The sequence below is a fragment of the Spea bombifrons genome, chromosome 9 (genome assembly GCF_027358695.1).
Source record: "Spea bombifrons isolate aSpeBom1 chromosome 9, aSpeBom1.2.pri, whole genome shotgun sequence".
Lineage (NCBI taxonomy): Eukaryota > Metazoa > Chordata > Amphibia > Anura > Pelobatidae > Spea > Spea bombifrons.
The window spans coordinates 3403707-3431005 of record NC_071095.1 but is presented as its reverse complement, the minus strand read 5'-3'; the positions used below and the strand labels follow the sequence as shown (position 1 = coordinate 3431005).

General features: G+C 41.4%; 1 protein-coding gene across 3 annotated transcripts; it reads left to right on the top strand.

Annotated features, from left to right (window-relative positions):
• The first annotated feature begins 235 nt into the window (after positions 1-235).
• On the top strand, positions 236-26978 carry INF2 (inverted formin 2). 3 transcript variants are annotated; one of them, XM_053475004.1, is made up of 23 exons: positions 246-428; positions 10518-10925; positions 11510-11625; positions 12285-12444; positions 14346-14379; positions 15436-15577; positions 15973-16114; positions 16495-17352; positions 17784-17920; positions 18008-18069; positions 18349-18451; positions 18578-18663; positions 18868-18968; positions 19163-19233; positions 19965-20072; positions 20949-21019; positions 21441-21561; positions 21835-21999; positions 22459-22561; positions 22905-23051; positions 23761-24699; positions 25317-25370; positions 26795-26978. In XM_053475004.1, exons 2-22 carry the CDS (start codon positions 10532-10534, stop codon positions 25367-25369), a joined length of 4113 nt encoding a protein of 1370 aa, XP_053330979.1. In that variant the 5' UTR covers positions 246-428; positions 10518-10531; the 3' UTR covers position 25370; positions 26795-26978. The 3 variants fall into 3 exon arrangements, with proteins under 3 accessions (XP_053330981.1, XP_053330979.1, XP_053330980.1); XM_053475005.1 differs by lacking the exon at positions 25317-25370 and having other exon boundaries at positions 26795-26931; XM_053475006.1 differs by lacking the exons at positions 15436-15577; positions 15973-16114; positions 16495-17352; ... (13 more) ...; positions 25317-25370; positions 26795-26978 and having other exon boundaries at positions 236-428; positions 14346-14383.
• The last annotated feature ends 321 nt before the right edge of the window (positions 26979-27299 follow it).

The following is a 27299-nucleotide window of genomic DNA, read 5'->3' as shown; positions in this document are numbered from 1 at the left end:
ACAACAATGTCATCTCTCCAACCCCCACCAAGCTGTTCGGGAATTCAGTTTACTTTGGATCAAACACCCTCACCTTCCCACTCAAGCTTATCTTGCCCTCCCTAATGGAAAGAGAGAGTGAGAGTAAGAGTGTGGAGGGGGAGCCTTGCCTGGGTTGGTGTGGAGTGGGGCGGATCTCTCTCTCCCCAGGGCTGCTGACATAGCACAGTGATTCATTCACACACCCACACCACATTCCTCAAACTCTGCAGATACTTTGTATTGTGTCACATCACTTGTTGAGCTAAAAGGAAACATTAGCTGGAAGGGACGCTTCTTAAGGAGGACATTAAGGACCTTCAGCTTGGAGACAAGAGGAATGGCTGATCTGGAGACCTCTGGGAATAAATACTGAGTGATTTACAGAATTAAATCCAGTGGAACAGAAGGTAAGGAACGCCGCATGATTATCCCGATGGCCTGGAAAATAATTCTGCACAATCTTATAGCAAACTGTTTGTGAACACAGAGGTGTCAGAAACAAATAAGGGTGTTAACCCCCTGAGCTCCAGATGTTTACTCAATGCATTTTGTTCTGGCACCGATACTCTACTTGACTTTGCCAGGATTCTGTCTCTTATTAAACAAAAAAATAGGATTTTAGGATCTTAGCGGTTTGGCAGGATCAGAAATTGTAAAGGCGTGTATGGTGGAGGATTATGTGTTGGCTTTTCTATTTTCCTTTGATATCGTTACAAGGTTTATAAAAGTACAATAGAAGAGTAGTAGATACATGGAGTTGTTCACTAGCACAGATGGAGAGAAGAATGTTAAATTATGTAATTCACAGCTGCTGACAGCTTCTTTTTTTATTAACTGTGTTATACTGGATTGCTGTAATGTAGCATGGACGGGCCAGGTGGCCTAATGGCTTATTTACTAACTGTAAGGAATGTGGCTCAGGCAGAGGATAATATGGTGAGCGAGATGGAGTGTTGTGTGATAACTCTGGGAACTCATTCTCCAAGAAGCAAAAATTTTTCCAGTTCCGAACAAACCGGCCTGAATTGGCCTGCTAGAAAGGCCGAGGTCACTTTGCTTATCCTCAGTATGTTGGCAGCTTGGCAGATATCTGCACATAGAAGATAAAGGAAATTTCTAATGGCTGCGTCCGGAAAACTCCCAATTCTGCAGCAGGGCATGGTCAGAATAAACATCGCCCTTTGGCATTACCAATTGGCCACCAAGCATTTGCCCGGTGTGTCCTATGGCCAGTCCAGACTTCTTGTTCTCCGAGGGTCAGCCCCCTCGCTATGGTCATCTCATGCCCACTCGGCCTGACTTTCCACATTTACAAATTTAAGCAGTAGGTACTCCATGGTCTGAAGAACAAATAGTTTAAAAGAAAATTATTGAAATGCAGGTTCTAGGGCTACGGTAGGCAGAGTCTAACCCCAATTACCAGCATGGCAGGAAACAGATATATGTTAGTCCTTGTCAAAAGAAAGGTATTGCCCAATATTTAAACGGAATAATCTATTTTTAATAGAAAATAAATTACTTTGTTCATGAGAGTGGACTCTGACCTTACTGACGCCTTCCCTAAAATAATGATAATTCATGAACTGCATTTTTGGAAGCAATGCTTTGTTTATAAGGGGGGTGATGTATTATTATTATTATTAATAATAATAAACAAATTTAAAAAGCTTGGTTTTCACTGCTTTTGCCGTGGTAATAATAATGGAGTCTGAACTGTATACCAAACATTTAATATAATTTATGCTGAATCTGCCACAAATCTCACATTCTATGAAGTGGCTTTTTAAAAGAAAGAACCCCAAAATAGACAGTTTAAATAAATTAATTATACAAGAAAATGTGACTAGTAGATGCTTTTTAATTTCACATTTTTACATCATTTTATTCCAAAGTGGGGGTAAATATATTTTATTAAATTGGGTCTATTCCTTAAAAATATAGACTATTCCCTGGGTGCATATTATTGGGTATTTCCAGAAAACGTTAAGCCTTTCTAAAAACGTTCCCGCTAGAGGAGTCCAGTGAGAGGCACAGAATCTTGGAACCAGGCGTACGTAACGATTCCAAGAGCCAAACTGTTTAATTTGGGAAAGATGAGAAAGTTTTTCCGAGGCGCATCATTCCGTTTCCAGATGTCCAAAACACACATATTACTGGAAAAAGCAAACTCGCTACTTCAACTCTAACTCGAGATCCATGACGGCTGAGGGCCTGAAGCCATAACTCCAACCCCGGCCCTCCTTTAGCTGAAAACACGCATGGACGCCAGGTTGGCCACAAAACAACAATTCCACCAAGCCACCAGCCGTGGACCTCATTCCTGCAGTCAGATGTTTAGGACGATTGCCCCCTGAGCTTTCATCCCGAGGAGCCTTCAGCCATTGCTGGAACTTGGCCCGAACCATAATGTCCCATTAAGGAGCACCGGCCAGGAACATCCCTGTAAGGAATGATGACCTTCTTACAAGGTTTGTTGTTTGGGGAATGTGTGACGCAATATAAGGATTAACAAAGATTGCGCCTATTTTCCATAATCCCACTTCTTATAGCACTAAATTAACAAAGAATGGTTTGAAGCTTGAATACGTGGTAACTTATTTTTCTTTGAATTTTCATAGTTATTCCTCCCCACCCATTCCTTTTCCTCGGCTTTTGTTAACTGTACTTCTTTGCCTGCTAGGACTTTGCTGTGGCTCAGACAGATACAGAGACAGGCTTCCTGCAGAATTAGTCATCATCATAACTGAATAATATCCTCCCTGAGTCATCCGAGAGATTATTTCATGTTACAATCGAATATCTATTTTAAATATACACGGAGGGAAGCACCACTAAACCCCGCTGCCTGGTGGTCCACCAGAAGGTCCATGCAGCTGATGATGTCATAATCTGGAATTCGCTTTAAATCCCAGAGTAAAGCTGAGCTAAGGGGGGGGTCCGTCCTTCACGTGATCACAAAAGCAACAAGTGCGTGGCGTGGGGATGCTAATCCATGAGATTGTGGTCATAATCTACACTTTCCATAGTTTCTGGTCTTCCTGCACATGCCCCTGCTCTTTTTTTTTTTTTTTTTTTGCAAGAGCCTGTAGATATCACTTCCCCACACGCCACAATGTATATATATATTTTACAAGAATGTACAAAAAGGGTACTTCTGGAAGCAGTCCTTAAACCTTGGAAGTGTCATCTATCCATATCGCCCCCTTCTGGTGAGTGGTGGGTACTGCAACATGTAGGAATTTGGGGCAAGAATTTACCCCAGGCCGGTTCTCCACCAGGATCTGCCACCGCATAAACCTACAAGTTCCCCCATGAGGCATTTTTTCCATACAATGGCTGATACCAAGCACAAAAAGAATGCATCCAGGTTCTGGGGCAATTGGGGCATTTGCCTCTTGTACCGAGTTCTTAACCTGCCCCTGCCTGCTACAATATGCACACTTCTCGAGCTACGAAGACGTATCTTCTGCCTCTGTGGACCCGGACTGCTGTAATACATGCAATAAGAATTATTCCGATCCAAAGTGTTTAAAGGGGCAGAATTTTAACCTGTTGTCATGGCAATGATGGCAGGTGGAACCATCATGTTAATGTAACAGCTGCTTTATAGCGTGTACAGCTTGTACCGCGTTTCTGGGTGCGAATTTTGACAACTTGGCAACTCAAATCTGTGCAACTAAATTCCAGAAGGAAAATACTTGACTGGCTTGTAACATTACTTTTTAGAATTCTTTTTTTTTTTTTATGAAAAAGTCTGAATTTGATCAAATTATACAAAACTAACAGAAAAGGGACGCGTTCTATTTAGTCGCTGCCTCGTCACCTGCAGAAAATAGTAAAACACAAAACCCACTAAATTAATCAAATCGAAATATAGAACAAACTTTTATCGGGAATTCACAATTCACTATTGCATTTTCTGTCTTTTTGGTTAATTTTTTTTCTTTTCATTTGGCAACATTTTTATGAAAAAAAAAAAAAAACATCCAACCAGGAAGAGGAAGCCAGGTGCCTGCTGATAATTTTGTTTCAAGCAGATCAGGCTTGTTATTTTTTGTCCAGGGGACAGGGCCTCAAACGACCCACTCCGGTGTTTCATGACCCAACCAACAAAGAATTCATATTAAAATACTTAAAAATTACTTCAAACGTCCTTTTCCCGCAACTCGTAAAAGTAAATACAATTCATCAGTTTTAGGAGAAGCTGCAGCTCTACCCTCTCAGTGGATTTTTTTTTATTGTGCATCTATTGGCCACTTGGAGCAGCCAATCAGCGGCAGCGGCATTCACCAAAAGAAGGTTCCGGTGACTAATACAGGGTGCATTTATCACCGCCGGCAGAACGTTTTGGCAGAAGCCGAAGAAATGTAATTAAGTAGAACAGCAGATGTAAGAGATAATTTAATGTACTTTTCAATCCTGAGTTTGTTCTTCCCGTTGCTAATCACGGCAAGTACTCGTATCTTATACGAAACAGATAAGATACGTCTGCCTACCGAACCGGCCGGACTCGCTGCTCGGCGTCACCGGAATTATCGCTCGTAACATTGTGATCAAAACACAAAAGAATGGACTTTGAAAGAACTGGGTAGACATAAAGGGCAAATCAGCTGGTGGCGAAATGAGGTTATATATAAAAGCCAGTGTAATTTATGGTAACATATATATATAATTTATTATTTGTTTTATATAGAGCCATCATATTCTGTAGCATTGTACAATGGGTGTACACACACACACACTAATTATATATATATATATATATATATATATATAATGTGTACCCATTGTACAGTGCTACGGAATATGGTGGCTCTATATAAAACAAATAAATATATATATATATATATATATATATATATATATAATATGTAGACAGCACAAGCCAAACATGTGGTTAGAAAATGAAGTGTTTGCACATATCCTGGCACGAAGGGCTAGGTGCAGACGTCCAGGTGTTCATTACAGATGAGTAACTGATAATTATTATTTATTTCATTCCGAGTTAACATATTTCTCAAGAGTTTGGCACTCGAAGGATCTAGTCGGTAAATAAAGTCTTTGGCAAACATCCTACAACATACACCTTTAACGCGATCGTATCATACACCCTGCTGACACACCCAAAGCACATAAAAGGTTCTCCGGCTGGAGAACCAAATGGTACATCGTGGAAAAACGCGACGTTACGCATCTACGGAGCCGGCGGTACCCATTCTAAAGCGAGTCCAGGAGCCGGAATTAAAAGTTGATCTGACTATGGGGGGAGTATTTAACCCCTTAAGGACAATGGGCGGTCCCAAAACCCATTGAAAACAATGCATTATGAGCCCGTACATGTACGGGCTTTGTCATTAAGGGGTTAAGAACATGCAAGGTGAAAAACTTGATCAGGTAGTGCGAAGGGTTAAATCTGCCATTCCCGGAGGAGAAGCATTGTTGGTTCTTGCATTAACTGCATCTAGTTCCTTAACCTGAAGGAGCTTCTGCTTAAAACATCACCGTGTCGAACTGGAGGACAATGTCATAGGTAGTCGTCGGTCCTTGAGGACCCAGTCATAGACCTCACCAAAGACCATCAATCCCTAGCTGGTCCCCCCAGGAGATCCCCTTATTATTTACCACAAGACAATATGATAAAGACATGGAGGATTTCTCTAGAAGACTAGAGCGTGATAAGAAATACATATAATATTTATAGAGCCGTTACAAACCATGGTCTTCATGAAAATTGGTTCTTTAAGAGAAGAAAGAGGAGAAGACCATCATAAACCTGAATGTGATATTTTGGCTTTTCCTATTTTTGTAACATTAGTCCTAAACTGTTAAAATGATAAAAAATAAGTATGTTTAACCCCTTGCCAGCCAGGAGGCTAAACAGCACATTGCTATAGAAGGTTGAAAGCTGTACGTAGGAATGTGAATCCCACATAAACATACATGGAGCGCCGTATAGTTGCTGAAGACTTATAAAAACGTACATTATGCAGGGCAGCATTGTTTTCCATCATCATCATCATCATCAAGTCATCACACACGGCGACCATGTTTAAAGTCACGCTTGAAAGTTTAAAAGATTGTCCATATCGTTTCATTGAACGTTCCATCTGGTTCTATTAGTTGCTATGGTAATAAGAACACGTCAAACCTCGAACCCCTCCCCCTTATAAGAAACCTACATGAAAGATCTTATTTTAACTAAGAAAAGGTTAAAATAGGAAACATGGCATTTAAAGTCATGCAGCCCCTTTAAACGTAAATGCGCTGCTGTCCCTTTAACCATGTAGCCCATTCTTTGATAGAGGTGACATTAAAAAAAAGTCAAATATTAGCCAAATAAAGCAAAATCGCTATAAAGTCTATGGTGTGTGATACAAATCTTACCAAAATTAGCAAGCACGACATTAATTAGAACACAGATTTTCATCTAATGGTGTTTGCCGGCTTCCTACAATAAAAGGTATCTTAATAATTTCATTGCGTCGGTCACATGGACACCTGGCTTTGCCCAAATGGGTACAAATTAGGAGAACAATCTGGATTGTTTCAGTTACCTGGACAGCCAGCACTGTCATCTGTAACAAATGTAATTATTGAACTACATGACGTCATAAGGTAAGTTTCCGAGGCTTTAAGAGGTTTCTGAGGAGCCAAGCCATAGCTGTTTCTTTGACGTTGCCCAAGGGGTCAATTCCGAGCAATTCCTGATTTCTGGTGTAAACAAAAGTCTTAAAGACTTCCGTATGAGAAACAAAGATGACTTGTGCACTTAGAGAACTCAAAGTGATTATAAAACAATGGAGCCGGTATTATTAACCAGTTGACTTTACTACCTTCAGGCTATCAGGAGGGTCTCCACTTACTTGGTCTTTACTTTCCCTTTTTGCTCTTGCTGCCTTTGGAATCCAGATTCGTCGTTCTTCAGCGCTGAATATTGATCCCATAAGCACATGATGGTTTAATTGTCACAGGTGGATTGTCCAGAGAGTCTTGAGACCTTGATAGATCCTCCTGGGCTCTTGTGATAAAAAAAAGAGGTCCTTCACTTATGGGCATGTAATACTTGGGTCCCATCCTGATGAACGAAGTTCTGTAGCATGTATTAAAAAGTAAATCCTCTAATGGTCCCAGCAGGGAGGTTTTTTTCTTGGATGTAAGTTGATCCACCAGAAATACTGATTGGGGTTTATTCACTAAGAGGAGAGTTGCCAGCCGATTCTTCATTGTGAAAGGCCAACATTGCCAGGTTTCTACAGCAAGTAAAGCGTTATAATCCATCGTTTCGTTAGTGAGGAGACGTTAAAGAAATCTCACAGATTTCAACGTTGATTCTGACCACAGATGAGAACCATTTGGCCTGTCTAGTCCGCCCAATTTGTTTCTGATGTAAAGACTTAGACCATAATCAGCCCTTAGTCTTTACCCATGCATTATACAGGGCCAGCCACGCTCTTCCTGCAGGAGAACCTCACTGGGGTTAGACCTTCATAACATGTAGTGAAGTCAAGCAGTTGAAACACACCTGTCTCTTTAGTGAATAGACCTCATTAATCCTATCTGTACTCAAAGGAGGAGCCAAAATTCTGTTTCTTGGACCCACTGGGGCGTTTTTCTTATTTATTATTTCAGATATGTTTAGCATGCTTTGAGTCCGCATAGGAGCAAGGAGAGTGCATCTGGTGGCTACCGAGGAAATGTACAAATATTTTTATTAACCCCTTAATGACAAAGTACGTACATGTACGGGCTCAAAATGCATTTTTTCCCAATGGGTTTAGGGACCGCCCATTGCCCTTAAGGGGTTAATATATATTTTAACCCAGCCCAATTAGGGATAGCAGTTTGGTCATTTAAAACAGAACACATGCTCGTTACATGTCAGAAGCAAGCCTTTGCGCATGAGTATTATTAACCCCTTAAGAACAATGGGCGGTCCCTAAACCCATTGAAAACAATGCACTTTGTCATTAAGGGGTTAAAACAATAAAAAATGGTTGATGTTGAATATTATGGGCTAGTTTCCATTAAATGTATAGAATTACCTAATAATTAAGGCAGCCAATCATCACCTTTTTAACTGGGGAAGCTCATGAAAAAAAAACTATATATATTACGGGATTATATTATATTGTATGGTATTGTTCTCTGCATGATGTATTTTTAATAAGGGGAGACGTCTCATCTAATAAAATTGTTAGCGTGATTTAAAGCTAAATGGAGTATTCCAGTAATCCTTCTGCGCTTTATCAAACAACATATCTGTGAAATGATATTAATAATAATAGAATACATTTGTTAATAAATATTTAATTATTATTTAATAATAATAATAAAATAAATAATTTGTAACATGCCAGATGGGTTGGCTCCTATGTTATTCTTTTTTTGTTTTTTTTACACCTCTTTAGGTATAGTTATTGCAAAATTCTTGCAAACAAGGGTTAAACGGAGCGCGTTCTGTAAGAAAAAGAGAGCCAAGAAAAATCAGTCAAAAGACTCATTTGTCCTAAATAATTTAAAGTCTTGGAGTGCCGCCGAGCAGAAGCAGGAAATGCCAAGCCTAAATGTGGAATGCCATATTACAAGGGCTTTCAGTTCTAACACTTTAGTCTTAAATCATTCTTATTATTTAACCCTGTATATTCTCCTGCCGTAACTTCATATTGTGATATATATGAAATTATCATTAATCAAGCAGTTTGGACATTTTCGTTAAAAACCTGTGCGTATATTTTATTTATTTTTTTAATGTTTCCAAGTAAGCCGATATATATGAGACAATGACCACCTCCAGTGAACTGCTGCAATTTGTTTGGCCCTGTACAATGCATAGTTAAACCAGCAAGGTTTCTTCACAGTGCACTGTGTAGGGCCTGTTGAGACCTTCTTGTAGGAGAAACTGGCCAGGGTTGACCCTTCATAGTGCATTGTGAGATGAAACTGCAGCTGCCCTGCAACCTCTCGCGCTTTAGCCCTAAAAAGGTACCGATCTGCATGCAGGAGAAGTAAGCAAACAGGCGTTGGGGGATGCAAGAAGAAATATAAAAGTGGAGAAGATGAGAAGAAAAGAAAGTTAGGTGGGGTGAGGGGGGGGGCAAAAAGTAGAGGTTGGTGTGGTGGGGATATTTCTTCATAGACTCTGGGGGTGGAAGCATCACTTTGGCATTTGAAGGTTAAATGAAGCTTTGCCCTTTGGGAGTAGAAAGTCTAATGCGTCAAGTATCTGTTAGCAGATGTAGAGATCAAGAGACGTTACCCCAGATGGCAACACTTTCTTCTTGTGCTTCATAAGCCCCTATATGAATGTGAAGCTCTCCGCTGACATTAGGATCTAGACTTTGGCCCCCAGAAACCCCAAATCTCCCCTTCTGTGGTATCTGAGGTGTATCAGAGTAGGATGGAAGCAGCCACGATGGACCTTCCAATAAATGAATATGGGGTCCCCAGGAGCTCAGGTCCACTATGTACAGAACTTCAGCACTATAGGCAGCCGCGTAAAGAACCAGCTGGTGAGGAAATGAAATGCACTCGTTATCAAGATGCGTCTTTTGTCCTGCTTTATATAGTCCCCGTATCTCGCGACACACGCTCATTGTAGGATGCTAATCAGGATATCCTTCCTGCCGGGGACGAGAAGACGAAAAACTACGGCAGATGACTAAGCAAAAAACAAAGTTTCTTTGAATATTCTAAAGTTTTCACTCAATTCAGGATTTTTTTTTTTAACCAATTACAAAACTAGAATCTTGAAGCAGATCATTAAAGGGACACTCCGTCCATCATATGCACTTTCATGGACATGATAGCTGAGCGGTCCTCAAACTCACGTGGTGTCCCGTTTACAAATGCATTTGCCAATTCCTCCCCCCTTTTCACTGGAAGCACTTTTCTGACACTGATTGGCTGCTTCACGTAGCCAATCAGTGGCCAGAAATGTAAAGGGGGAGCTGCAGCTTCTCTCTAAAGCAAGCTTTCTTTCTTTCTAATCAAATGTATCAGGAATCAAAAGTTACAGTGAAGAAGGGCTTTATTTTGAAAAAAAAAATATATATATACTGAGATTAGGCAAAGAAAATGTTCAACAAGCTGTATAGTTAAAGGGACAGACACCAAAATTCACCCAAGTATTGCAGATTTAAGGTCATTGGAATAAATCAGCACAGTGTCCCTTTAAGTGTATTGTTCTGGATCACAGTAGGCTTCGTTGTTGGGTTTGACCTTCCTTATTTCTGTCTGCTCCACGAGAAATGACAAAGATAAACAGAGGAATTGTTTGTGGATAGTCCTCCTACTGTTCGGTTGTTTGTGTTCTCGACTGGGATCACAAAAGATGTAAACAGGGGTAAAAGTACAATCTGTGCACAGAGGTTTTGGGGTATTATTCTGGGTTTCTTTCACTCGTATGCGTAAATAATCATTCACTCACTTTTGTTAAACCCCATAGAGATATTAAAAATCATTGCTTTTTGTGTTTTTTTTTTGTTTGTTTGTTTTAGGAAACTGTGCCAAAATGTCTACGAGTAAGGAAGGAGCCCAGAAGAAATGGGCAACTTTGAAGGAGAAACTTAGCCCTCAAAGCCCAGACCAGATAGAGGGTAACCTGGAGAACGCAGACCCTGAGCTGTGCATTCGGCTCTTGCAAATCCCATCCGTTGTAAATTATTCTGCCCTTAAGAAGCGTCTGGAGAGCAGCGATGACAACTGGATGGTGCAGTTCTTGGAGCTCAATGGACTTGACCTTCTACTGGAAGCTTTGGATAGACTTTCCGGAAGGGGGGTTTCGAGGATCGCCGATGCCCTCCTGCAGCTCACCTGCATAAGCTGCGTGCGCACGTTAATGAACTCCACCAAGGGTATCGAATATATTGTTGAAAACGAAGGCTATGTCCGGAAACTTTCTCGAGGTAAGAAATCCATTGGGATCCAAGAGGTGGTCCGTTTTAATACTGTGTTTTCCTGCCCCACGTAGTCGCCCATTAACAAGTAAAAGGGGAGCCAACCTCTCACTGGCACATCTGATATTTCTCTTTGGTACATCCATTGCCTCCCCATTATGTTGAAAAGCCACAAGAATCAAAGAAGCCTCTTTTTCTGCTTTATTATTTTTTGTCGGGCCTAAAACCTCGGCATCCACCTACCAGTACGACCATACCTTCTTCCCTATTACCTTTGTTGTCATGTATGTTATGCATTCGTGGTACTCAATCGTGGGCACAAAGACAGCTAGCAAAGCTATTAAATAGCCTCAGGGTGATGGCGTGAGTGGAGAATGGGTGGGTATTGGGGTGAAATCTATTAAAATTGATGGCTTGGATGGAGAGGGCAAGGATAACGTTAAACCATTTCGATTTCGTCATCCATGGTGCCCACTTTAGGCCCAAATCTGCTGTGAAATCCTGTATCCTTGTTCGTGTTCCAGTGCCACACAGCTTTATTCTTATTTCTTCTCGACATGTGCTGACCTTATTTTTTAACCTTCTTTTTATAGCACTGGACACGTCCAACATTATGGTCAAGAAGCAGGTATTTGAACTGCTTTCCGCGCTCTGCATCTACTCTCCAGAAGGACACGCTTTGGCCTTGGATGCTCTTGAGCACTATAAGGTAAAGAGTTTTATTCCCAATTCCTTTTGGACGTTTGGTTTTTGGTGGTGTGATGGAGTGGTAGGCTATGAGCTGCCTCGTTGGCTCAGAGGAATAACTGGTGGGAGATTGGCATTGGTAATGCATATGGAGGAGTTAAATAAAACATTAGGGGGAAATTGGAGATCCATTGGGTAGAATCTGTGTGACCGGTTGGGGTATGATGACTATCAACGACCAACGAGATGCCAAGAGGTTCTCAAGGTGATGGGCTTGGCAGGTAGGTCTTCTCCTCGGCACCACCTCAGGTCTCCTTCTTCAGGCTGTTCCATGTACAACTGGTCTCCTGCAATCGGAATGTTAAATGGGGTGCTTTCCTCTAAACGATCACCGTGGCTTTGATGTTGGTTGTAGCTTCTCCCTTGGGTTTAGAAACATTCTTTAACAATACATACAACATGCGTAACACAAGAAATGGCACATTGTGTATTGATCGTGTATACGTGCCAGGTGAAGAACGCTCTGCCAATGCCAGTACATGTAGGCCTATACATATCACACACACACACACGTGACCAAGCGGTGTCGTTGGTCATGAAGGTCCTGAAGACCTGCTTCCATTACTGATGATAAATCTTTTTGGTTACTATACATGCTAAAGGTTCATTTTGCATTAACAGGCGGTGAAGAGTCAACAGTACCGATTCAGCGTCATAATGAGCGACCTCTCAACTACAGACAACACTCCCTACATGGTTACCCTGCTGAGTTTCATCAACGCCATTATTTTTGGCACGGAGGAGCTTCGGCTGCGCATGCAGCTCCGGAACGAGTTCATAGGTAATAAGAACTCCTTCGAACAAAAGGGTTTGAGGGGATCCATGGTGTAGAACAACCGTTTTGTTTCCTTCCGCACTTGCTATTAGCCCCAGGTTACTCCAATAGTAATGGTTGCCAAGTGGCCAGTATTTGGCCATCTGGGCCATTTTTTTAAAAGATCAAGTCGGTTGCTGATTGGATACCCAGACAGTCTCTACAGAGAGCCACTGTCACAGTAATAAGGCTGACAGAAGCAATGGAGTCTATTCACTAAAGAGAGAGTTGGCTGGAGAGTTGTGTTTCTTCTACTTCACTGTGACTTCACTATTCATCATGAAGGGTAACCACTCATAGGTTCCTTCAGCTGGAATGGCTGCACTGGCCCTGTATAAGGCATAATGTAATGATTGAGACTGGACAAATCTCCAGGATTTAACTATGCATTATACAGGGCCGGCCGGCCGGCCAGCCGCTTCCTGCAGCAGAAGCTTTTTGGGGAGGAACCTTTTAGAGTCTGAGAGCTGAAAGCCAACTCTCCGTTTAGTGAATGGACCCCGTGTAAGCGCACTCTCAGGGAGCAGGCAGCCTCCCCTCACTCAGGAGATGGGATACAATGCGTCCAAACCTCTGCCCTGTCAGCCACGCGTGTGGTTAACCTCTTCAGTGCTGAATTGAAACTTTCATATGTATGTAATGAAGTGCAAAACAGCCATCTGTATGGTTAACCTCTTCTGTGCTGGAGTGCAAAACTGTGTGTGCTTAGTTAACCCATTCATTGCTGGAGTGCTGTTAACCTAATCAGTGCTGGAGTGCAACATATATCTCTCCGTGCATAGTTAAGGTCTGGATTGTGCGCTTTTGTGCTCATTTTAGGTACAAGAGCCATATGTCTATCCCATGCATGTTTAAATCCCCTCACTGTGAGCCTCTACCTCTTCTACTGGGAGCCTGTTCCACTTATCTACCACCTTCTCAGCATTTTAATAGCAGAAACCTAACCCAAATACATCCCCAAGCTTGCCCCCGATATAGGGGAAGATGTTAAGACCCCCAAATTTTACTTTAGGTCAATCCCTACAACCAATTTGCACAAAGGAAAAAAAAAATATATAAAAAAGAGCTGGATTGTGACATTATCCATGCTCCAGACTTTGCATGCAATGAAACACGTCTGTCCGGATCTTGCAGTTGGTGCTCAAAAAAAATCCAGCCCAGGATTTCCTACAAATTTTTTTCTTCTTTTTCTGCTAAAAACAACAACTGTTTAAGAAATCTGTAATTTGTGGCCGGAGGAGCCGCCCAGTTGGTGCCAATCATTGATTCTTATGGCTTTCCCCACTTCCATCAGAGTAAGTTTTAAAAGTGTTTAATGGAAGATCTCTTTAAAAACCACGCTGTGTTAATTAACCCCTTAAAAGGACAATGGGCGGATCCTAAATCCATTGGAAACAATGCATTTTGAGCCCGTACACGTACGGGCTTTGTCATTAAGGGGTTAAGCGGGGCTTGAAAATAACAACCCTGCAGCGAGTCGCTTTACCGCACGATGTCCTAAAGCGATGCAGGAGAATACAGATGGAGACACGCGGGGGTATTACATACAAAGCCACGCGAACGTAAATTCATATAAACCAAGTGTTCAGAACCGCTGAATGCGTCATTAGTATAGGTAACGTATTAATGTGCGCACCGCATACAGTGTAATTATTATTGTTTTATATAGCGCCATCGTATTCCAAAGCGGTGTACAACGGGTAAACGGGACAGCGAGCGCTTGGTTGGCCCTTGGCTGCGGTTGGGTTGATGGTGCCGTTGTGTATGGCAGACAGCCCTTGAAATGGGATGATGGTGAAAATGCATATTCCGGGGCTGTCCGCCCCCCCCCCAGAACTGTACTCACCTCTTGGATTGATCTGTTTCAGGTCTGCAGCTGCTGGATTTATTAACAAAGTTAAGGTAAGAAGAGCGTCACCCTGTAGCTCGCCGTAGAGCAGGGCATCGCGTTTTATTATTGCTGATTGATTCGTATGGCGGCATTGTATTCGGCAGAGCTTTACGGCGGGGGTTAAATCTCCTAACATGCAATGTAGATACCTGAACTCTTCCCGAGTAGCATGGGTCAGGATCGCTGCTTTGTATCCGCGTTGCGTTCTAGACGGGCTCTGGCCCTCGCGTAGATGGATCCAAGCGGCTTCTGTAGGACCTTGGAGGGGGTGGGGGGGTGCAGGTAATTATTAGATCGTCATCTGTCTCTTTAAGATGTACCTCAAACCCAAATTGCGTTCATAGCTCACCCGGGGATGGCAAGGAGACGATTGCTTACGCGATGCGCCCCTATCCCACCCCTGGGTCGTGATCGCGTGGCGTATGATTGGCTTTTTGTATGTTTGTATAATGCGCTCTAATTTGGAAGATTAGCAAAAGGTGACCTTGCAGGCAGATCTTGAAGTTTGTTGCAGAACCTTCCCAGTTCCACCGGATACTTGAGGAAGCCACGGCTCTCTTCCCAACTCCTGTCTTAGTGAATAAACCCTTTAGAACGGGGACAGGTAGGGGGAAAGCTTTGTTGTTGTTGCAATGGAAACCTTGTTTGGTTTGTTTTGTTTTTTCTAGCGTTCCTAAAATGATCGTGCTCAGGGTATAACCGGCAGTTGAGGTATCCGCTAAATGGGGGTCTATTCACTAAAGGGAGAATTGTCAAGAGGGTTTTCTTGTAGAAGTTGAGCTTCAGCTCTTCACCATACACCCTCTGTAAACTTCTGCCTTTGGCTGGCCCTGTATAATGTGTATTTAAATCAGTGAAGGTCCTTGAAAGTTTCTTTTACCCATTGAATTATACATTGTACAGGGCCCCCTTAGACCTTCTTCCTTGAGAAACTTGCTAGTGCTGGCCTTTTATGAGATAGCGAAGTGAGAGAGTTACAACCACAACTCTACCTTTAGTGAATTTGCCCCCCCCCCTCGATTTCTATGAAAGTGTAAATTGGTGACTTGTCGCGCGTTCCTGACCAGGGACTTGGAGGATGAAGACCTGCTGATCCAGACTATCGTTTTCGAAGAGGCCAAGTTGGAAGATGAAGAGGAGCTCCTTAAGATATATGGAGGGATTGATATGAACAACCATCAGGAGGTCTTCTCCACGCTCTTTAACAAAGTAAGTTACTGGGTGGAAGATGAAATTCGCCTTGAAAAACACAACGCGTGACGTTACGGCCAGGGGAGGCTCGCTTAGTACTGGGACAGCATTTCCTCTTGGGTACGATTAACCCACTCGTGACCTCATACGTGATCACAGCTGCACCCCCCCGACCCACAAAACGTATCTTCCTGTCAATTTAGCGCACATCAGATCGTTGAAGAAAGGGAATTTGATGGATACCAAGGTTAACACCCCACTTAGACTGTAAGCTCTTCAGGGCAATGATTGCACCTGCAGATCTCTAAGTACATCTGTTTGCAATAAAGTACATTTTATTGTATTCTTTGCATAGGGGTTATGTATTAGCAGAACGACTAATATATTCTCCCCCCTTTTTATTGGTCGTTCAGGTTAGTTCTTCGCCGCTCTCCGTACCGTTGCTGTCTATTCTGCAGGGTCTGCTGCATTTAGATGTTTCTCACCCGTCCAGCCCTTTGCTGTGGGAAGCCCTGGAAATCTTGGTGAACAGAAGCGTTCTCCTTGCAGATGACTGTAAGGATTATTGAGATATTTTTATTTCATATTTTTATAGCGTAAAAACCTCCTCATGCAAGAAGTAAATTAGCCATATACTTTATTATCTAAAAATGTTTTTATATGAAATAGGTTACTATATATTTTTTTTTTAATGTATATTTGACGACCTGAAGTATAGGATTTTATGTAGGCATCACTGTATGAGATGTGGTTCTGTTCACTAAACCCCCAAATTACCAGAAGACCGTTCCTCAGCAGGCGATCATCTAATCATAATCCGCTCTGGCATTTAAATCAATCAACCTCTACCCTAAATTGTATGTATTAAGCCTGTTTTATTTATCACCAGTTTGCTTGCGTGTTAGGTTACTTGTTTTATGTTCTTCCTACTGAAGGCAAGGACCATAACCTCGACGAAATCATGGACAGGCTCTTGGCTTCAAGAAAACATCCAAGCAAGCAGAAAGCAGAAAAGCAAGACCGTCAGAGTCTTCAGAAATTAAATAAGAGTATTCAGACTGACAAACCCAAAGATGGCTTTCAGGATGAAGACTTGGAAATTGCATCGCAAAGTCTCCTGACTCCAAAAGACTGCACGACATTGGCCAGTGCAAAACCAGATATGGCTGTAACTGGGTCATCCTTGTCTCCTCCACTGCCACCGCCTCCCCCTTGTCCACCTCTGCCTGGTGTGGGGTTATCGCCTCTTCCCCCACCCCCTCTGCCTGGAAAGGGGAGCGCTCTGCCACCCCCTCCTCCTCCATTGCCAGGGATGGGTGGGTTCCCTCCACCTCCTCCCCCATTGCCTGGGATGGGTGGGTTCCCTCCACCACCTCCTCCTCTGCCAGGGATGGGTGGTTTCCCTCCACCACCTCCTCCTCTGCCAGGGATGGGTGGTTTCCCTCCACCACCTCCTCCTCTGCCAGGGATGGGTGGGTTCCCTCCACCACCTCCTCCTCTGCCAGGGATGGGTGGGTTCCCTCCACCACCTCCTCCTCTGCCAGGGATGGGTGGGTTCCCTCCACCACCTCCTCCTTTGCCAGGGATGGGTGGGTTCCCTCCACCTCCTCCCCCATTGCCCGGGATGGGTAATATTCCACCTCCACCACCAGGAAAGTTCACGGATGAGATTGTGGTTGCCCGTGTTGATTATTCATTGGGTTATTCAAGACAAGCTTGCCTCACAGTCAATAGACCTTCTCTAAAAATGAAGAAACTTAACTGGCAGAAAATTCCGCCGAATGTTGCCAAAGGTATGTCCCTGGCGCATCCACCCAAACGCCAGGATTCGTATGACACTGACAATATTTGTAGCTTCTTCCACAACCTTTAATGATACAGTGTAATTGTAGAATGGTGGAAACTATATTTATCTCCATAAGTACAATACATCCATCTAATAAAATGTAATCTGATTAACGTAGAAGGCCGTGTGAGGAGGCACTAGGCCTATATCGTGAGTTTCCTACCAGGTCACTTACCAGTGAAGTAAACCCAGGCTTGATATGGTATAACTAGAAGACCTTCATCCTTCTTTGAAGAAGCAGGACACTCTGACGAGTAAATGTATTCAGGATATCCATGCATGACCACAGCTGTATTGAATTATTTGTGTCTGGGTTCATGTGTGGAGATGCTAAAAACCTGCTTCTTCTGCCCCGTGTAATGTCTCCTTTGCCTCCAGACAGACATTCCATGTGGGCCTCATCGGGAACCAACGAGGACTCCTTAGAACCCAACTATTCCAGTATCGAGCAACTGTTTTGTCTTCCACAAGCAAAAGCTAAGGAAGAAGCCCCGGTAAAGAAAGCCCCAAAAGAGGTAACTTTTTTTACAGTAAGCTAGAAACCATATCATTGTGTTCTGGATAACGTCCAATCTGTATTAATTGTTGTGTTTTTCTAACAGATTACATTTTTAGATTCCAAGAAAAACCTTAACCTGAACATATTTTTGAAGCAATTTAAGAGGTAACAATCATTTGACGCGAAGCGGTGGCAATGATGGAGCAGAAGCTGTTCTATTTAGGTCATTTCACTTGGACCTTTTGGAAGAAAGTAACCAGTAAATCAAATTGATTGCTGGTGTTCCTTCAGACTTTTGGCACTGATGAATGAATTCAACTGGAAATCAGTGGGACTTCCCGGGGCAAAACAAAAGCTTCTTAAAAAAACTAGTAATTTTCACGTCTCTAACGTGTCTGAGAACGGTTTCACTTCTGAGTTTGTGTTTTTTTTTCCTCTTTCTAGCACCAACGAAGAAATAGTTGCCTTGATTGAGAAGGGAGATCGCTCTAAGTTTGACATTGAGGTTTTGAAACAGTTCCTCAAGCTGCTTCCTGAAAAACACGAAGTAAGGGACATTTTAATCAATTCAGCCTTTTTTCGAGGGTTTTCTAATACTTTTTTTTTTATTATTGTGCTTGGCTATTCTTATACATGATGCCTGTCATCTCTTTTTAAAATGCTCTTGTTCAAGGTGGAGAACTTAAAAGCATTCCAAGAAGATAAGTCCAAATTATCCAACGCAGACCGGTTCTACCTGTGTCTTCTTGGTGTCCCGAGGTGAGACGTCTTATACGTTTGGTGTGTGACCATTAATAACGGCACTGGTTATTTTAAATACCCAACTAGATGTTTATCAGTCAAGGTGCACATTCTGAAAGCCCACGTTTCTGGCTAGTGTTGCCATCCTGAGCTTTATACGATCCATTGCTTGAAACGCCCTACCCGTAATGTGTTTAACACGAAGCTTTCATTTATCGGCAGGTATCAGCTTCGCATTGAATGCATGCTGAATTGCGAAGAAGCCAGTCTTTTGCTTGACATGCTGCGTCCGAAGGCACAGGTCGTCAGAGCAGCATGCGAAGGTAAGCGGCACCGATCTATTGCTTCTCTAACCCGTTCTCTGCACCCGCTACGTTATTGCCGTCATAAGGAAATATTTTCCATATATATATCTATCTGTGTGTGTGTATATAATAAAAGGATATATATATAAATCTCCTTTTAACTATATATAGAGAATGAAACAATAATGCTTTTCATATCCTTTTTCTTCCAGATATCGTTGCCAGCCAGAGGCTTCCTATCTTCTGTCAGCTAGTCCTGAAAGTTGGAAACTTCTTAAATTATGTAGGTATCGTTATAATATATTATATATATTATGTATATATATTATGTATATATATATATATATATATATATATATATATATATATGTATATGTATATATGTATATGTATATATATATATATATATATATATATATATATGTATATGTATATATATGTATATGTATATATATATATATATATATATATATGTATATGTATATATATGTATATATATATATATATATGTATATGTATATATATGTATATGTATATATATATATATATATATATGTATATGTATATATATGTATATGTATATATATATATATATATATATGTATATGTATATATATGTATATGTATATATATATATATATATATATATATATATATATATATATATGTATATATATGTATGTATATATATGTATATATATATATATATATATATATATATATATATATATATATATATATATATATATATATAGCCATATAGCGTGACGGAATCCCAATATTATGCTTCAGACGGGTGCTCTTAAGTAGCGTTTGCTGGGTGCGTGTGGATTTCTTGCTTGTTATGGCCTAGGGGGGGCGACTGGTTCACCTCTTGGGCAATCAAGCCCCCCCCAATGTCCAGCTGCACAATGGGCCGGTTACAGGGGAGATCTTTAAACTCCGCATGTATCTTGATGTGGGATTTCGATAAATGTCTGAAAATGTAATGTTTTTTGCTTCATTTTCTTTTAGGGAAGTCACACTGGAAATGCTAATGGTTTTAAAATAAGCACTTTACTGAAACTGACGGAGACCAAAGCGAATCAAACGCGCATTACGTTACTCCACCACATATTAGAGGTAAGTTTGCTCAATTTCTCTTGTTCTAAAGTATCTTCTCGGGTTGGAAACCTGGGTAAGACGGAGAACTGAATATCTAACATTCTATAGCAAAGTAAAGAACGGGACAGCGCCCATTGTCGGCCTGTTCAGCAAACGCATGAAGATGCAAATTACATTGCCTGCCAAGATATAAGGACTCTGCGAGTCTGTCCTGACTATTTGTCCGAAGAACATCTAAAGTTTTTGATACAGTCAATCCATTCTCGCTGCAGAAACTCTAGTAGCCAGTAGGTGGCGCTATAATCCAGCTATTATGTTCTGCATAAAAGTATCCATTCTTGTTTGTAGATATAATAAAAATGTTTTAATTGTAACAATTTTGGATGAGTGACGACAAACTTATGCAATCTTAATCTCTCCTGCCCACATACTGCCCATGCTCTTGTATAATTTGGTAGGTAGGATAATACTCCTAGAGGGAGCCTAAAACAACCACAAAACCAAGGGTTTGGCAACTAGTCAGCGTTGAGTTCCAGGCAAGCACAGCTGATGGCTGATATTAGATGTACCTGGAGGCAATATTACTCCACTGAGAGGGTTATGGATAAGTGGAACCGCCTTCCAGCAGATGTGGTAGAAGTTTAGTGAGGGAATTTCAGCCTGCATGGCATAGGCATAAGCCTCTCCTGAATATAATGAAAGACAATGGAACAAGAAGGGGTTTTGATGTCTTACAGCAGGTAGAAAATAGTAAGATGAGATTTTGTAATATTCTTACTTTCAACAGTTACATGTGTGGACAGCTGCTTCATTATTGGTTTTAAATATCGCCATCATACACCACAGCGCTGTACAATAGAATGCTCTAACAGTAGTTTTGCTCTATAATTTCAGGAGATAGAAGGCAATCATACAGATTTGCTTCAACTTCCAAATGACCTTGAGAAAGTGTCCTTGGCTGCTGGGTAAATGATCCGTCAATTTTTTTTTTTGCGATCGTTCTGGTTGAATTTTTTAAAGTTGCCAATGTCTCCCCCTGTGAGCGTTCCGTTCTGTGTACCCGCCGATACTTGTGTCCAGAAGCAACCTTTACAATACTCGGCAAACGCTGATTTGTAAATCCGCTTTATGTGCTGAATAATTGACCACGTTTTGGGTGACTTAGTACATTTTGCTCTAGAAAATCATCCCTGTTTCATGGTTCTAAATCCTTAATAACGGGTGTATGGAAATTGTCCAAACCCTACAGCTTACTATCCAAAAAAAACAAATAACATATTATTGAACAAATCTCATCAGCTTCTGCCTCTTGGTTAAGTCTAACACTGCAAAAATGACATTTTACAAGTTTTTACTAGTTTATAAGTATATTCTCTTTCCCTCCAGTATTAACATTGAAAATATATACTCGGAAACGAGCAGCAACTTAAAAAAGCTAAAACGTCTTCAGGGGGACATTTCTGCGTCGCCGAATGATATTAAGGAGCAATATGGAAAACTAGTTCAGGTCAGTTTGGAGTAAGATTGTTCTTCTATGTTTCAAGTAATTTGATTCATTGCCTTATTTTTCTTAATAATGGATGTGAAATTATTTTAGTTTTCAGAATAAGTTATTAATGGAAGCATGGACTTACAGAGAGGATCCTTCATACAGTACAGAACATCAACTAGTTAATTCTGTACATATGCTACCTAGATGGCTTCCGGGGGTTATAACTCGCTAAATACTCATTTTTGTTTCATAATGTGATCTATATAGTTTTTTTATTCTTATTTAAAGGACTGCATTGATTCACTTAACGAATTGGACCAGGAACTCGAAGAAATCTCCCAAAAGAAGAAACAGGTGGCTGAGTATTTATGTGAAGACTCGGACAAATTGTCCCTGGAAGATACCTTCTCGACCATGAAAACCTTCAGGGATCTGTTTCTAAAAGCAAAAAAGGTCCGTAGGGAGCAGCGACGAGATCTAAAATCAATTATGGTGAAAGTGATCTATCATGATCTATTATGCCTAGAGTAATGCTAATACCGGGGGTACACGGGGCAATCCAGACCTCACCATGTCATGCCGAGCTGACCCAAAAACCATGGACCATGGCTGATGAAAGAGGAGGAGGCACTGAAGATGTTCTCGCTCTTCTATCTCATCCAGAATAACTCTGGGTGATTTATTTGGTTTAACGTCTTGTTAGTCCTTCCCTTGATATATATTCCCGCTCAGTCTCGCTCTATTCCCTCGTTGTTTCTTAGGCCATCTTTAATGACCCTGCCGGGCCAACGACTATATGGAGACCTCCAAATGTACCCGCTCCTTTCTACAGTTGCCAAACCCTTGTTGAACGCTCTTGCTCGTCCTCCACTTGCATTATAAGTAATGTGAAATAAAATTGCCTTTGCTTAGGAGAATAAGGACCGGAAAGAGCAAGCGGTTAAAGCCGAAAAACGGAAAAAGCAACTTGAAGAGGAAGAAGCCAAGAGACAAAAAGGCGAAAACGGAAAAATAAGTGAGTTGTATTAATAGAACCATTTATCTTTTGGGAGGGGGTTGAGTCTGTACCACTTAAAGACCATTTGGCACTATGGCATATCACATATTAGCACCGTGCCATCTTCACTCTTTATCTTCTAACATGGGGCAGAGGTACCTAGTTAGCGGCCATCGTTGGTCATCAGCGACATGCTCAGCTACTTAAATACACGTGGAGTACCCCCCCCATGAATGTCTCTTCTTGAAATCTGTGGGTCACATGTATGATTTATATTTGTATCCCGTGGACCGCGGCATGATCTGCCGTTTTTGCCGTCATCCATCCCGGTTTCCCAATGCATTCTCTGTTGTGCTTCCAGTCCGCAAAGGCGTGGTGAAGGTGGAAGAAGGCTGCGTCATCGACGCTTTGCTGGCAGATATCAAAAAAGGATTCCAGCTCCGCAAAACGGCCAAGAGCAAGACTGACGCGGACGCCGGCCAAAAGAACGCGAGCGGCGAGACACATGGTAAAGATCTGAGAGGTTTATGTAAGAGAAGAACTAGATCTCCCTTCCGAATGCAGCTCCCAAGTTCTTCTCTGGCCTTCGACTAAAAAGCTTTATTTCCCGTTCTCCAAAAGGACTTTCCTGCTAACCTGCATGCGGAACTCTGCTGCTTGCTTTTAAGGATGCATGTAATGCGTTCAGCATGCGCCGCGTGATTCGCTTGTCTGCATAACGCCGCTATTCGCTACTAGAAGAAAAATAACCTTAAAAAAAAAAACACTTTATGCCGTCGATCTGAAATGGATTTCGTTGATGCTTAATATGTGAAACGGGATGAGTTTGGTTCACAGAACCGTGTGATACTAACTTTATTTTTTTTGTTTTTTTGCTCAATTTGTTGAAATTAAGGATATTTTTCCCATAAAAGCTGCATTGTTTTTGCTAAACTGTCCATTCTCGCATGCTGTTCCGTTCTATTTATTTTGATCAACTAATATTGTGAATAAACAAGTTTTTTTGGTGTTCTAAACTTTACGTGGAGAATCTCAAATGAATAAATTATAGTTTTTCTCTCCCGCGCAATGGGAATCAACTTTTTAGAATAGGCTAGACTGGCTGTTCTAACATTTCACTAATGAAGCTTGTTTGGTGGTTTTTTTTTTTGGTGGGTTTTGTATGTTTCGAAAGTTCTTTGACTTTAAATGTTGTATCCGGTTCTGTCTTTATCAAGGCAAACCCTTAGAATCGGCGGAAGACCCCAAAAAAGAGACTGATGTGAAAGTCAAAGCGGATCATAGCGGGGAGAGTTGTTCAGATTCTTCAGTTAGGGTTGACGCTCCTAAAAACAGAGAGGAATGCCGACCCGTCCCCAAGTCAACTAGCGCTTTAGATGCTGGAGGAAGTCCTTGTGAGTCTTTCCTAAAAGAAAATACTAGCGTTGAAAGCACCGGCCAACCAGCGTTTATTACGCCTATATCTTTAAATACCTCCACGTGTGTCATAAAGGGTGATCATGTAGAGAACATAAATGTTCCTCATTCCGTTATCAACCAGGAAGATCCAAGTCATTCGAAAGACCCAAAAGATCATAAAAGCTCAAGTGGGATGGACGTTGGTGAACCTGATGGTCAGAAAAATGCAGTTGAAATTGAGGGACAACAAAAAACTACAGATGAAACAGACTATCGGAATGAAAGAAACACCCCCGCGGAATCTGGAGGAACGGACATCCCAGCCCTGGAAAATGCAGCAATTAAAGACCCTTCACCAGCTCCAACAAATCCAACCAATGACCCCCTGACACCATCTTCTGTTGAATGCCGTCCAGTAGAACATGAAAGTGCCTCTGGTCAGGGTGCTGTTCCAGATGTGGACAGTGCCATGGCTGAAGGCCCTGCACCGGTACAGAAGACTTCCTTGAGTGAGACACCAGCTGTTGACGATGCCTTGGTAGAAGGTTCTCCAGCAACTGAAGGACGAGATTTGGCTAAAAGTTCTCTGCCAGCTGAGGAAAGCGTATTAGTTGAAGTGTCTCCGCCAGATGAGGAAAAAGATTTACTGAATAGTTCTTCAAACTCAGCCCTCCGACGCCAACCATCTGATGACCAGAAGGGGAAGAGAAGTTCCGGAAGACACAAAAAGAAGAAAAGACACTCAAAAAGTGGAGAAGGTATTTATTTTTACAACGTCCCCTTCCCCCATTAATAGAAAAAAATAACGGAGTGAGTGTGGGTGTGGGAAAGGAGAATTTGTCTAACAGTCTGTCTGTACAGATCCAGAAGTATGGATCAAAATCTCTTGACACAATTTCAACTCTGAATTAAAGAACAGATATATATTATATATAGTTTTAAAGTAAATCAGACATTTTTACGTAGAGAGAGATGGCAAAGTCTATATATATTTTATTTTTATTTTGCTAAACTAAATGTTTTGTCATAGTTTAACACGAGATAAGGTGTCGCATACCCAATGGGCTATAATAAATGAATCCGATTGGCACAGATTTGCTTCTTAATGATGTATACCAATGTTTTTAGGCTTGAAAAGAAGCCATTCTGTTAAATATATAACATGGACCATACCATCACGGTACATGATTGACAGAGACAGCTGAACAAAAGAACTTTGGTCTGGTTAGGATAAAGTTTCTGACGGGTTTTCCGTCCTGACTACCGGATAGAGAAGTTCTAGCCCGCGTTCTCTCGCTTTTGTCACCCGTATGCAATAAATGTCCGTGGCAGTTTTTTTTTTCTTCGTTATAGTGTTTTCTTTCTCTAAAAACAGAGATTGGAATTGCTCCCGAAACTCATAAAACAAACAGTTGTGTGATACAGTGAGGTATGTAAACCGACCCCAAATAAACGCTAACTAACTTTCAAATCTTTCTCTCCCGCAAAAGACAAAACCAAATGATTTTATTCTCTCCCGGCCTAATCCTGTTCCCAAATCTGCAGCTTTACCCTATGTGTCTTTGCCAAATTCCGACTAAGCCCCCCTCCGTGATTCAGTAGCGCACCAAGCCGTCTGTCCCGCTACCTGTTTACTCCGGGGTGGAACTATTTGTTTGCGCAGCGATACGCTGTTCTAAGGCTCTGGATCCAGCACAGTAGTAGCATGACCTATGTGTATATTTTATTTTTTTTATTTTTTTTGGGGGGGGGAGAAATAACATTTTACGAGGGGGGTGATAGGGCGCCTGAGATCTCCCTTATAACCGACCCATTTACACCGTGTCCGTGGCTCGTTAGTACAGCCTTCATGGTATCTCTTTCTTTGTGCGACCTTTTGTGGTTTGGACATTTATCTCCAGTTTCCCTAAACTTACTACAGGTGCCACCACAGGAAAAGGAAACACACGTTACTTCTTTATTTTAAAATGATTTATAGCATGGATCCTAGCATCCGTGTTCAGGTATCTTACGTGTGATTGGCTGCTTCTTCATCAATTGATTTCAGCGGGAGTTCCACTGAGCATGTGCAAGCAGCACACCCCGGTATGCTCCCTGCTTTCAGCGGAGGCAGCTGGGGGAGGAGTTAAAGGAGACAGAAGAACCCCGATAACGAATAAATGCCTGCCCCGCTCTGCAAACAGTAACATACAACATAGACGCCAACATTTAACATGAAAATAAAATGATATAATGGGCAGGATCTTAAAGGTCCTGTTCCACTAGACCAAACATAACCGGATCTCTCTAGCATTAGGATCAAATAAACCAGACCGGTTCTGTTATAGTTTCCCCTCTAGATGTAATCACACAAAAATGATCCTTTTAACCATTTAGCATTCCCTGTAAAATTATAAACGAGTAACAATATAACATTATTAAAGAATTATTTGGGGGGGTGGGGGTCTCGACATCCGGTGATTTAAATGAATGTTTCTTGTTAAAAGCAGAGTACATGGAACAGCATCTTTTAACACGATGCCCGGTAATAAATAGTTCCACGGCTGAGACTTTATTAACATCAACCTGTAATAAAGAGCCTCCCCGAGTCCCCACGCCAAATGATCACCGCTTTATATGTCTGTGTGTTATTACCCCTATACAATAATGTAATTACCCCTATGCGATAATAATCAGAGGATATATCACATCAAGATCTGAAAGAATAAAATCTATTGAGTATAATTTCAAGTAAGTATGTTATATGTGTGCGTGTGTGGATATATAGAATGTGCGTGTGGACATATGCACTATGCAGCTTGGGGAGATATTGTTTGTTTATTTGTTTCTATAATTGTATATTTTTAATTCTAGGTTATAAACCGAAGGCAAAGAACAAGCAATGAACTCCATGAAACATTCATTCGCTCGGACGTTGTAATCCAGCTTCAGCTTCTTGTACTGTTAATGAATTCACAATATATATTATTTCAAAAGATCAAATGTATAAATGCAGAGATTCGAGGAAATCTGCGTCACCCTCGGTAAAATCTTTATTAATCTCTTTTCCAAAGAAGAGCCGTAATATTCGTAGGCAGGCGGTAGAAGTATATGGCTGTATAATGTATGAAGTCGATGATATGTGTCTATAGATCTATATTTACGTATACAGATGTTCAAGCAAATCTATACGTTGTTAGAAATGGCAGATGCAAATTTCCTTTATGGGTGATTTGCATATAGGGCTGCGTGATTACATCAGATACTACATGAGATTGTTCTCATTTGCTGCTAATCTGCCCCGAAGACTGTTCTGTGCTGTTTGGGGTAAACAATAAGTTGGCCCCAATCACATCTCAGGACAAGTCTGCTTAAATCG

Bases quoted from the DNA above. Each gene is read 5' to 3' on its own strand.
- INF2 (XM_053475004.1), top strand. From the start codon at position 10,532: ATGTCTACGAGTAAGGAAGGAGCCCAGAAGAAATGGGCAACTTTGAAG. The intron at 12,445-14,345 runs GTAATAAGAACT...GATCTGTTTCAG, and splicing joins GCTCCGGAACGAGTTCATAG to GTCTGCAGCTGCTGGATTTA. The intron at 16,115-16,494 runs GTAAGGATTATT...TTCCTACTGAAG, and splicing joins CGTTCTCCTTGCAGATGACT to GCAAGGACCATAACCTCGAC.